At 33.6% G+C, this 13004-nt stretch overlaps 2 protein-coding genes across 2 annotated transcripts in view; both read left to right on the top strand.

Annotated features, from left to right (window-relative positions):
- Positions 1-3164, top strand: part of LOC108579618 (enhancer of polycomb homolog 1) — a 4490-nt gene extending 1326 nt beyond the window's left edge. The window contains exons 3-10 of the mRNA XM_017943199.1: positions 12-253; positions 355-611; positions 695-830; positions 918-1220; positions 1453-1604; positions 1685-1819; positions 1903-2868; positions 3047-3164. Coding sequence (XP_017798688.1) covers positions 12-253; positions 355-611; positions 695-830; positions 918-1220; positions 1453-1604; positions 1685-1819; positions 1903-2868; positions 3047-3164 — 2309 coding nt within the window. The remainder of the gene's footprint in view (positions 1-11; positions 254-354; positions 612-694; positions 831-917; positions 1221-1452; positions 1605-1684; positions 1820-1902; positions 2869-3046) is intronic.
- Positions 3165-10222: 7058 nt separating this feature from the next.
- The window catches only part of LOC108579493 (fanconi-associated nuclease 1-like), a gene marked incomplete at its 3' end in the record, with an annotated part of 3055 nt that continues 273 nt past the window's right edge, over positions 10223-13004 (top strand). The window contains 5 exon segments of the mRNA XM_017943037.1: positions 10223-10378; positions 10475-11754; positions 11825-11956; positions 12014-12451; positions 12526-13004. The exon segment at positions 12526-13004 is cut by the window's right edge and continues 1 nt beyond it. Of these exon segments, the coding sequence (XP_017798526.1) occupies positions 10250-10378; positions 10475-11754; positions 11825-11956; positions 12014-12451; positions 12526-13004 (2458 nt within the window).

Raw genomic sequence — 13004 nt, 5'->3', positions numbered from 1 at the left:
TTCTTCTAAAGCATTTGCAATGGAACAAGATATTCCGGATTACGATATGGATTCAGAAGATGAAAAATGGGTTGCAGTGCAAAGTCGTAAAATGGACTTAACTCCTCTTCAGTTTGAGGAAATGATGGACCGTTTGGAGAAAAGTTCAGGGCAAACTGTAGTCACTCTTAATGAAGCTAAAGCACTTTTGAAGGAGGATGATGATTTAATTATTGCTGTTTTTGATTACTGGCTGAATAAACGTCTTAAAACAGTAAGCATTTATATATTATAATTATGTCTCTAATAATTATAATGATTAATAATTGGTGATAAACTTTTACTAATATAAATATATTTCTTTCTTTGTCACAGCAACACCCCCTTCTATTAACAGTAAAAACAGAACATCGGTTTGGTTCAGCTGCTAATAACCCTTACTTAGCGTTTAGGCGTAGAACGGAAAAAATGCAAACACGCAAAAATCGCAAGAACGATGAAACTAGTTACGAAAAAATGCTGAAGCTTCGTAGGGATCTTAGTAGAGCAGTTACCCTTCTTGAAATGGTTAAAAGAAGAGAGAAAACTAAGCGAGAGCACTTACATCTTACAATTGAAGTATATGAGAAAAGGTGTGGAAACGATCTCCAAATTTTTATATTTTCCTTTTTATGGATACAGATTTTAAGTCTTGCATAATTACAAACCTGCATAGATATCAAGCACAAGACTTTAATGGGCAAATATTGGCGGAAGTATCGGCGTTGAAGACACCGAGACCTGCTTTCGCTCCACTGTTTACAAACCAGTTTGGTGTTCATCAAAATTGGGCAAATAAAGTCTGTAGTAAAGTGAGTATTTCTAAGCGTTTCTACATTATATTTATATTCAGAAAGAAATTTTACTTATGATAACGCACTCGATATTGTTCACTTAAGGACGAAGTAGTACCCAGGAAAGAAAAAAGACAATACAAGAAACGGAAACATAAAACTGATAGTAGGGGAGGAAGTTTGGAAGATAATGGTGTACGGGGTGGAACTGGTAGCGGAGGTGGTCGAGGAAATCGGCCTGGCATTCTTGGAGGCGGGCTGGACCCGCTAATGAGCTCAGACGAAGATAGTCCGCTTCCATCTCATTCACATTCTCAGCCCTCAGTTCCCTCGGATCGTGATGACGAAGATACCGCTGATGAGGGCCAATTCGCTTTCCGACGGAATAGAAATAGCACTTATCTACCAGTGAGTGCTGTTAAGTTCTCCAAAATTGTTGTTTCCTACATACAGTTTCTGTAAACACACGTAAACCAAATATTTTGTGGATTTAAAACAGGATTTTTTGTTTTACGCGGGCTGTGTTATTTAATATATCATGGGTGTCGATGAAAATCGTCATGAATCACTGTGAAAGTGTGGAAATAGTCTTAAAGTTCTTTTTTTCAGGATTGTAGATATAGAGCTTTTCTCTTTGCAGCCTGTATCAGGTGGATTTGGAAATTGGCCTTGGTGTAATAAAAGCGAAGGGGGCTTGGCCGATAAGAAGTATAGGTTTGCACTGACCAGCATCAGCAAGCCAGTACCAAGGTGTATTGGTTTTGCACGACGGCGAATTGGTCGGGGTGGCAGGTACGATATTCACGTGTAGACGAACAACTACATGAAAGTGATATTTGTTAATAACGCCGTTTAATATGTTCACTGTTTAGAGTAATATTGGATCGCTGTTCAACCGACATGGATGACATGTGGTCCTCTTTGGACTTCACGATACACCAACCAAAACGAGAACCAATGGATTCTGATATAACTGCCGCGTCAACTACCCCAATCAAGAAAGAGGGGTATGTTTATTAAAAGCAACAAGGCATAGAAATTTGGCTTTATGAAAGTGATTTATGTATTAAATAATTGATGTATAATTTAGGTTACACTTTCGACCAAAGACTCCACCTGTGTCAGTGCATAGTCCAAGTGAAGAAAGTAGTGATTCGGACTCAGATACAGAGCCAACATTGACTCAATCGAAACCGCTTCCGTATCCGTTCCCACCTGAGGCAACATCCATCTGCGTAGAAGTAGAACCTGAGCGTGCGGGAGATGAACCACCTTTCACGTCAGAATTTAACATCGCAGATTATTTCTCGGTGGATGCTCTGTCGGACTTCGACCTTGCCGTTGCGAGTATCACCGGTAGTGCGTGCGTTAGTGGATTATCGGACAATAACTCTAGCGATATGCGGACAGACGAGTTGGGCAGTTCACATTTCGTTGTGACTCCGCTACCTAGCAGTCTTTTTGCACAGCCTGCAACACAGCAGAGTCGGCCTCAGTGCAGTGGTAGTGGTTCTAGTGTTGTAAATACTTCTACAAGTTCTACAATCCCGTCGTCTTTCTCGTGTACGATCAATCAACCGACAACGTCAAGTACGGTGTCTACGCAGTGCGCAAGTGCTGCTACTGAAACACAGTCGAACCAGTCTAAACAATCACACAGACAATTACCAAACAACAGCAGTCCTGTCTCCATTCTGTCTAAGTCCTTGAGTAGTCCAACGAATAATAGGAATGGCGGCAGCTGTGGCAATGGTAGTGCTGGAGTCAGAGTGTTTAGTGCAAGTACCACAACTAGTGGAACAATCACAAACTTTGGTAATGGACATCAAAATGGCCCATTATCTCATATAAACAACTCTAATAATCTTTCAAATAGCACTCACGTCGTGAATAATCAATCAACGATAGTTCTGCCACAAAAACATCCACCGTCCAATCTGATACCTGGCCTGATCGCACAGAGCAAATTGGCGAGTCTCGCAAGGCAGCAACAACAAACGCAGAATCAGGCGCAACAGATCCCAACGTCCGGGGAAATTACGCTTAATAGTAATAGGTAAGTGTTTGCATGTTCATTATGCATGCTACATAGACTACTCGCACATTATTTCGTTACGTAGAAACAACAAAATAACAATATTGGTTGATACTACTAGGTAGCTTTCAGAGAATCCAGTTTCACTTGTTAGTTTTTTAAAAATACTCGTTGACAAAAGTCCCATGTTTGATTATAGTGAAAATTTGGATATGGAGGTGGATGGAGTGGAGAATGCAGCTTGCGATGGTAAGCCGCAGCAGCAGCAGCTTGTACGGGCAAACAAAACAAATTCATTAGCAATGGAAGTGACATGATGCCTGCTATTGGCACCCCTGTTGCCGCCAATACGTCACTGGGGGCTTCGCTAACTTTACCTTGCCTATGTCTGTCTGTCTTCGAAAACCAGACATACACTACGTGCTCGTTAATACGAAAAGCGGTACGGCTAGATTCAATTGCGGAAATACTCTGATCAGTTGCCTGTCACGGCGATGACAACGGAATAGTGTCGATTCCATTGCAAGTACCAAGTTATTTTAATCATAAAAGATTGTGCTCTAATTCATTTTTCTAAGTCGTTTGTTTCCTTGCTCATTGAACAACTGTCGACGACGCAACCACAGTGTTTCATTAACCTTTGCAGAAAATAGTTCGCTTCTTTTTGATATATTAAATTAATATTAATTTCTGGCTATTGTTATGTTTCTTCTTTTCTTAATATAAATTATTTTCTAAGAAGGTATTAGTAGATAACTATTAAAATAATGTAATATATGTATACATAGCCTCTGTTTCTTAAAAAAGAAAAAGAAAAAAAAACAAGAAGAAGAAGAAGAAGAATTAATTTTGTTCAACGCAAGGGAACTTTTATATTTGACAAAATTATAGCCTCATTCTGATCGAAAACTTGGCAGAACTCCTTTGTCATTTTTTTACTCATATGCAAGTAATACTATATTGGGATATCAATCATAGAAGTATTAGAATTTACAAGCTTTCTCAGACACAGCATTACCTATTCCATTACAAAAGTATTACAGCGGCGATTTATATATGAGTCCTTCTTTTAGAAATTCTGGAAATTTCACTCGTTTAATTTGGTATTCATATTTATAAGGTAAATCTGAAAGAAGATAATGACTACTATGCAACAAAATATTACAAAAGCCTAGCTTTAAATTATATTCTTTTGCAATACGATATCTAAAGTTTTGGAAGATAATATTTCTACGTACTGCGCAGAGCAAGAAGGAAGTCCTGCGGAAGAAATGCTGGTCCTTTTGGATCATATTACCGTAAGCCCACCTTGTCTAAACTGTCGTAGAAATAGGGTACGCGATGTTTATTTTTTGCTGGCGCGATAACATCTACGAATCGGCTCGTATTATTTTACGTTACGAGAAAGTCAAGCGGCACGAGTCCCATCCCACTGGATTTTTTGTCAGCTCTGTGCAGTACGTTTATGATTGAAAATTTTATTTTAAAAGTATATGTACTAGAGTTAGAATAATCGTTTCTTGCAAAAAAAATGTACAGGAAAACATTTTATAAATATTCGTAATACGTACCCTGTATCGTCTATTTCAGAGATCTTTATGAACTCAAAATAAGTTGACTCATTGCGGACTTGTATGATTATTTTCAATACTGTACATAAATTCAGTTTAAATATAATAAAATATTCAATTTATTTCTTTATAATGTAGTAATATGTTAAAAGCTTCCAGGCTGTGAAATAATGAAACTATTATTAACAGTAATTACTTTTGAATTAGCACATAACAAAGATGATTCTAAATGTTTCATGGCTTATTGGGCCATGTAGTTCTATTTTGATAAGATACAATGAATCAGTTATGATTTATGTCCAATTGCAACATACAAATTTCAATTCTAATGTTGTGTTTGGGAAGCTTGTATCACAAAAATCTATATTACATACTGACAAGTTCATGACACTATATTAGGGTTTATTACAATATGTACAAGAAACGTGTAAAGATTTTTGTCTCTCACTTTAGTAATTGCGAGCTGTGGAAATGCGAATAACGGTTAATGAATTCATTTGCCATACAAAATATGAAAGAATCGATCTGTTTTCGATAATGATGATATATTAAATTGTTTAACTGACTTCAAAATAAATTGATTATCTCTTAGCCTAATGCGAGAAATTGGCATATCGTATAAAAACATTGTACCATTAATTTTTTTTTTTTTTTTTTAATTACTTTAGAGCAGAATTGAAGTAACAGTACTCTGGGGGAAAAAAGATTTGCTTTTTATACGTTTATTCATACCAGTAGAATTCTTTACAAAAGATGGACACATTACATGAATGTTAGAACAATAGCTAAGTCTATGTTTAAGCTTCAAGTAAGCAACTATTAAGCCCCCGTTTAGAAGAAATATGTAATATCACATGAAAGAGTGGTTATTGCCATAAAAATAAGATTCGTTCAGTTATTTATGCATCTACGTTTTATTGTAGACAGATAGCTTTTTGAAATCTACTGGTAAACATCTATGCGAAATTGAGATTGAAGTGTTCTCCACACTTACTCATACATAATCCATATGCTTTGTTACGTAATTTTGCAGATAAAGTTTGATTACCGTTTAGAGAAAATCGATATGCAAATAGTTACTGAACGCGCGCGTACATTTTCACGCGTGTTATTCTCTTCCTCTTAGTCTTTCTACATTATTGTCTCCCATTCCACGTAACTATGTATTGAGGGTATATCATTCAAGTATAAGGAGAATCGAAGAGAAAATAAGTTAGCAAAAAGACAAAAAAAAGAAAAAGAAGATTGACAATATTCAGCTTATATTTTTATTTGAAAACCAGCAGTATGGGGAAAAAGCAATGGTAGTTTTATTTAACCAAAACAAAAAAAAAAGAAAAAAAGAAAAGAAAAATTTTTTCTTCTTCAGCACAATCACACATTTCATATTTCTGTGTGGCTAATAGGAAGGATGTATGTAAAAAGAAATAGGAAATAGCTATTCGACGAAGTAGAGTAACGAAATACATACATATATGAGTTTTGAACTGACGAAATTCAAGAGTATCTGTCGTACAATTTTGATTATTATTTTAAAACAGGTCTCCATTCACGGTCTGTTGTTTATTTTGAAATTCGTAGGCACTGATCAAGATGAATAATATCCTAGCCACTTGGACTGAAGGTTTATATAATTTAACTGTATTACGAACAACCATGGCAAAAGTGTTTCAGATAGTCACTGATTTTTCTCGGACTTGAAGCACGAAAATTTCTTTGAAGTATATGCAATAAGAAAGTTTGTTCGCGAGCCGTAACGCGAGATCGAGAGAGAGAGAAATAAAATATAATGGTGCAAATGTTGCAAATTCTAGGGAGACTTCATGAAATCATAATAAGAAACAAACAAAAAAGATATATTGTACATATAAAAATAATTACGCTTATTGTATCTCTTACTTTTAGGTAATTAACTAAAAAATAACTGTAATTAATGTTGTTGTGGTAGGCGCACAGCGATGTGTATGAAAATTTATGAATTCGGGACGATTTTAGAGGAGGAGTAATAAAGAAATTTTATCCTGGATAGGACTTATTATTTTGTTAAGAACTTCACTCGCCTGTATATTATATAACATTTTGTGAAATCTAATTTCTGCCACATTTGTACATATTTTAGATATCTGATTATTTCTCTCGTTTTTCTCAAATTCACTATTGAACGTGAAGTGCTTTTTCACTATTCTTAATCATATATATATATATGATATACACATATATATACATATATGTAGGTATTTATCAATTTTTCGATTAAGCCGTATTTCCTTTTCGTTATTTCGTTCACGCTCTCGCATTTCTTCCTTTATACGTATCTTCGCAAAATTCAATTACCAAATGGCGAAAAAAATCTTCCGTCGTATATGGATTTTGAGAAGGACGAGTGATATTCTGCGGAAAACAATTTCCAAGAATGTACTTGTAAAAAACCATTTGTTTATTTTAGTTGGAACGCTTTGAACGAAATATAGTGGTACATGGATTTTTATATAAAATTTATTAATGTTAAAAATATTGACCCAATAGCCACTTTACAAATGAAACGTCGAAAATCTTCAAGGTTTGATCGCTCCAACCAAAGACTGAGTTCGCTTTACATTTTCTGATTTGGCAAACACGAAATTCCACTGACCAAAAGGCCGATGTTGTATCGTTGTTTCTCTCTCTTTTTTTTTCTTTTTTTTTCTTCTTTCTTTTAAGTAATTTACCATGAGCGAGCTAATTGTGGTAATAGAAGTATTTACTTAGCAATATTCACCGAATGTTTTATCATTAAGGGACAAATTTTTTTAAAGCTATAATTTCAAGAATTCGGTCGAATTTGAATCGTGAGACTTCGTGTTTACCCAATTTGTTGCATTCGCGGAAAACAATACTGTACCATGTAAGTAGGACTAAGCCAAATCAATGCAACTATTTAGAGCGATCGAACAAGACCTATTAATCGTTTCGTGTGAAAAAAAAAAAATTATTGAGAGAAGACATGAGCTTACAGATATAATGTTTAACGTGAAGCTCTTAAAAAAGCTCTGAGTGTTGAAAAAAAAACTTTTACGATAATATCGACAGGTGTCGAAAAGCGGTGTATCTATTATACGTGTATTTTATTCTGTGAATACAGTAGGACTTCTATGTCGCTGTGCGACAGGAAGATTTAATTGGAAAAAAAAAACGCTCCAACCAAAGCTCCGGTTCGAACGAATAGTTTGACGAGAGTATAGAGAATTTTTCTCAAGATTGTACAGTCGGAGAACGCAAAGGGAAGATATATCAAGTTCTATGTTATGTAGAATGTTTGATCTAGAAAACCCTTTAATTTGTTCTTCGATAACACATCATCTACTCTCTCGTCCCCTGATAACACCTTTCGCTGAATGCATGTATCAAATTTAATTTGGTCTAAATAAAATATCATCAGATATAAATTAAAACGTGAATTATATTTATTGCTTATAAACCGTCAAAGGTCTGACAAATAAAAATTAGGTACACACCTAAATTTTTTCGCATTTTCTGACATACATATATGCTTGGAACTTTTTAGTATGTGCTCTGTTTGCAATTATATAATAATAATACGCTTGAAATTCTTTGACCGATGGCAACAGAACAATATTTCGAATTAAATAACTGGAAATGCTTCTATTTCTTTGCATTTTCATATTGTTAGAGGAATGCAGATGTTATCAGGTAGATGAGTTGTTTTCTATGGTTCACATATGAAAATTTAAAGTCAACTTTAGCATTAATATCTATAATAAATGTGATTAACATTTCGATCTATTAGATATTGTAACTAATTGAATGCATATACAGGAAAGATTCGATAAGAGTTCGAAATTCCGGACCGCTGTGGAACAATTACGGGATGCGTACCAGATTTTTCAAACTGTTTGTGTTTTACCGACACCGACGGTCGTAGAAAGAGACAGCGGACAAAGAAGAGAGAGGTATCGAAAGTCGAAGCAGTCCTAAAGTATTAAATACCTACATATCGGTGAGACAACACTAATACAAAAGAGAAACTTTTTTATTTTTTGTCCTTTGTTGATCAAATTTTTACTAACAGATCCACCATATTTTTCTGATTAAAATGAGACCAAATACGATATAATTCGGTTTACAATTAGTTACTTAATAAGAAATTCCACACATACATATGTACATATATGTATACATACGGAATAAGTGATACTATTTTTTGTATACAATATAACGACGTACATATGTGAATTGTTTGACTTTGCATTATTTTTTAAGAAATGAATATGACCTTCAATTTTTCAAATCTATTTAAATTCCGTTTTTAACATATTAGTAAATTACAATTGTTCGCAAGCTGTTTGCGAACTGTTTGTGAAGAGTCCTGACTAGTGTAAACCGTAGTATAACAACTCCTATGTGTATTCTTATGTGTCCTTTAAATTCGTCAGAGGTCGAAAATTGTTTCTTACTCTCCGTTAATTGATCAAAGGCAATGCCGCTTGCGAACAGTTAACGTGTAGAAGACTGTCCCATTCGAGAATAATCGGATTGGTTCAGTTCTAGTACTGGATAACTGTTCGTATTCGGCACAGCTGAGAAACTCTTAATGGAGAGGCCCTACATTCTTTAGATGTAAACATTTTCCGACAGCGAAATGAACGTAGAAAAGGAATATTCACAAGCCCAATCGACACAACCAAGTTTTGTAACAATATCGTGTTTGGTATCATTTTAATCAGAGAAACCTCACCAATATTTTGATGAAATTTTTATTAACGAAAAATTGAAAATAACAAACTTTTGTAGTTTTGTTAGAATTGTCTCACGGATATGCCGCCACCGAATGCGATAAGGAGATGCTGTGACCGTGTCACATTAGTTGCTTGTCTGGTTCAAGGGTGGTCCCCCCTTGTGGTGGTGATAGACCATGAACAATTAACGTGTAGATCCCAACGAACTCTTATAGAATCTTTACTTTATATACACATATATACTAACCTATGAGTTGCAAATTAATTATTGTATGCTACTTGAATGCAACAAAAAAAAGATTGTCAGGATATAGCATATCACATGCACATTCTCTATATTACTTATATCAACAGATCTCAAAGTTTACTCATTGTTTTATTTGTCCATTCTATTTACAGTTAACAAAGTATATAAATCATTTTATTTTATAAAAATTATAAGTGCAGAAGAAGAACAGTACGTAGTTTCACTTTACACATACATACAATGTTAACAGCCTTGGTGTCACCCGAATCATAGAAGGGCGGGCATATCGCGTGCCGCTGATTCGTAATCTCAACCAAGCATGTCACACGCATACACTACCACCGCGTTCAACGGAAAATTCGTGGTGGTTTCGTATATCAGGAAGCGGCGGCATCGACTTTTGATGTGATCAACTGCCATTCCAAGTCGACGTTGCCTGGCACACAAGATTCATTTCGTTTTCGACCATACGTGCTGCATCCATGGTATCAAAAAGCATTAGACGAAACTCGGATGCCTTGATGACAAGTGACCAATCAGACCTATTCGATTTGCCGCCTTTTGATTTCTGAAGTAAGTACATATAGAGTGCGGTATAGTGCGGGCTCTCAGTTCGATAGTTGACGTGTTAAGTGTTTATTTCAAAAAATAAAGTGTTTTGTGGAAACGTAATACTTTTTATGCAATGTTTTTTATACAAGACATAAACTATTTCCTGAAGTAAAAGTAGTTTTTATAAAGTGTTGGTATCAGAATAAATTCCGGTATTAAATGTTAGAATTCCGAGGTTAGTTTCAACAGCGTCGAATTTACATAGAAAATTGTGATATTATAACAACAGCAGAACAATGTCACAGCAAACACGAATTGATCAGTTTTTTAAATCAGTTGGTACTAAGTATGCATCAAATTCTGTTAATATTAACAATAATGGAAAGTCAAAAAGTTTGTACACAAAAGAAGTATATACACAAAATGTTAGTGTTTTTATTTCTTTTGATAACATAAGTTGACATTTCTAAGATATGTAGAATATTTTACATGTAATTGATTTATTTATTCTATTTTTATAGAAAATGGAAAAGAAGAGTAAGAAAGCATGTGTTTCATTGCCACAACATACTAAAGAATTTGACACTATACAGGATTGTTTGATTATATATGAAAAGATCCATAAAGCATATGATGATACTTCGGAAAATGATATAGAAATAATTGAATGTAAAGATGTATCAGTGTTGGAAGAAACCTCACAAAATATACTTGATGCAAAATGTATACCATGTTCATCATCAGAAGCTATTACAATGACTAAAGTTAATGAAATTTGTTTGGAAACACCAACACATATATTGAAGAAACCAAGAACTTCTAACGAAAATAACGTTTCATTAACAAATAATAATAGTCCTCCTACACCAATGAGTTCAAGAAGTAGTTCTAAAGTAGCATCTGGTAGATCTCCAGAAGCTATTGTAAGAAATAGACCATTTAGTGAAATTATAAATGAGATTGCAATTCAAGCTATTGAAAATATGAATTTAGCACAGCAAGGTGCTATTCCATTACATAATTTCAATTTAGAGGAAATTTATTCCAGAAGTACATTTAATTATCAATATAATAGTATAAATAGTCAGACTTCACTGAAGTATAAAGTAAGTGATATATATTTATGCGGTGATTTACATTCACAAGTTTTACTTGCTACCATTTTCAGTGTATTTTCTAATCCTATTAATTGTGGTTATTTTGATGAAAGTGATTTGGACTTTATATATTCCATAATCACACTTCCTATAAATGCTCAAATGTTATTAGCTCGTATGATAAAAAGGAAAAGATCATGGTTTAGAAGCAGTAATATAAAGTATCCAGAAGTAGAAGAAATAAGCGATGTAAAAGATGCTTTTAATGTTCTTGTTAAACAATCTATTTGTACATTTGATATTAAAAGAGAAAACTTATCTACAATACTTGAATTATTGCAAGTTGATGAAATTCGTCATGTTTGTCAGAAGATGAAGATTCATTTTAAAGGAAATAAAAAAAATAATATACAAAAACTATTGCAATTGTCAAAAAAGAAACCTTTGTTTCCTGGAGTAAAGGGTCCAAACAGTTCTTTGTATGCTTCTATCTTTGATATGCTGGGTTATTGTGTATGTATAACTAGCAGAACATGGGACATTCTATATAGAATCATAGTTTTATTAATACCAAATGAAGATCCAAAAAATACTATTGCAGATATATTTTTTAAGTTACGTAAAATTTATTTAGAAAATATGATATATCCAAATATTCCTGGACATTATTTTCCAGTATTTTCTAACAAGTTGCATTTAATAAGGTAATCTGCATTTTTTGTTAATAATAAACGTAATTGTTTGTAATTTTACTTATATTATTTCTACTTGTAGCTATATCAAGGTCAAATCTATATTGTCTGCAACATTACACCATAAGGAACAAAAAGATTGGAAGAAGGTACAAAGCTGTGGTGATTCAGCTATGGATACATTGTCTAAATTATTAAAATCTGAAACATTAAGGTGAGTTAAATTATTTTAAAGAATAAATTTCAGTAACTGTAATATAAAATTTTGCAGATTAAAACATTCTGTGCTTCCAATACATGTACAACGTTATATGCCAGGATACGTATGGATAAAAATACTTTCCACATGCGTAGATGCGTTTAAAAAAGATAAAGATAAAAACCGAGTGGTGGAAGTCTTAAATTTCTTATTACAGCAAAATTGTTATATGAATGAATACAAAGGAAGGTGGTATAGTGAATTAGCCTTAATTGAAATGTTTTACAATAAAAATGACGAAAAACTTATCTCAATTGTAACCCATGCCTTAAGCACAGAAACTTTGACACAAGTAGATAAAGTAAATCTCATAGAAAGGGTACAGAGAATTGTTAAGAAGAAAACTGCAGGACAATCAATTAAAAGAGCCTCTATAGATATATTATCAAGTAATATTTCTGAAATGCCCAAATATGAAACTGCAACCATTACTATAACTGCTGCATCAATGTCTGCGTAAGTTTAATCCATGTGTATTATATTTTTCCTCAACATTAAGTAATGTATGTTACAATTTCATATAGGTTTAGAAATTCTGCTGGAAAGAAAAGTGTTTGGTGTATAGAGAATAACACTGAAGGTCAAAGTTTTGGGTCAGTGGAAACTGTTGCATTACATCATTACAAACAACATGGGTTTCCTAATGGAGTGCATTGTGAGGGTGCATTACCAATTATTTTATTCTTTACTCTGTTCTGGGAAGAATTATATAGTATACATGTTCCTGGAACATTTGTAACACCATATCAAGAGGCACCAAGTGACTTATTTACGATAAAATTTTATGAAAATAGAAAAGAAAGAATAGATACAAAATTTCAGATTATTGGTAATTTTAATGCTGAATCATTTGCCTCTTGGATGCAAGAGAAATTCATAATATGTAAACAGTATCAATCATTAATGTCACAAAATCTGCTGTATGTAGCACAACTAAAGGTAGATATTTTATTGATATATCATATATTATAAAATATAACAATATGCAGCCAAAAATCATTTT

Source organism: Habropoda laboriosa, unplaced genomic scaffold, assembly GCF_001263275.1.
Source record: "Habropoda laboriosa isolate 0110345459 unplaced genomic scaffold, ASM126327v1 scaffold33, whole genome shotgun sequence".
Lineage (NCBI taxonomy): Eukaryota > Metazoa > Arthropoda > Insecta > Hymenoptera > Apidae > Habropoda > Habropoda laboriosa.
This window is presented reverse-complemented; position numbering and strand designations above follow the sequence as displayed.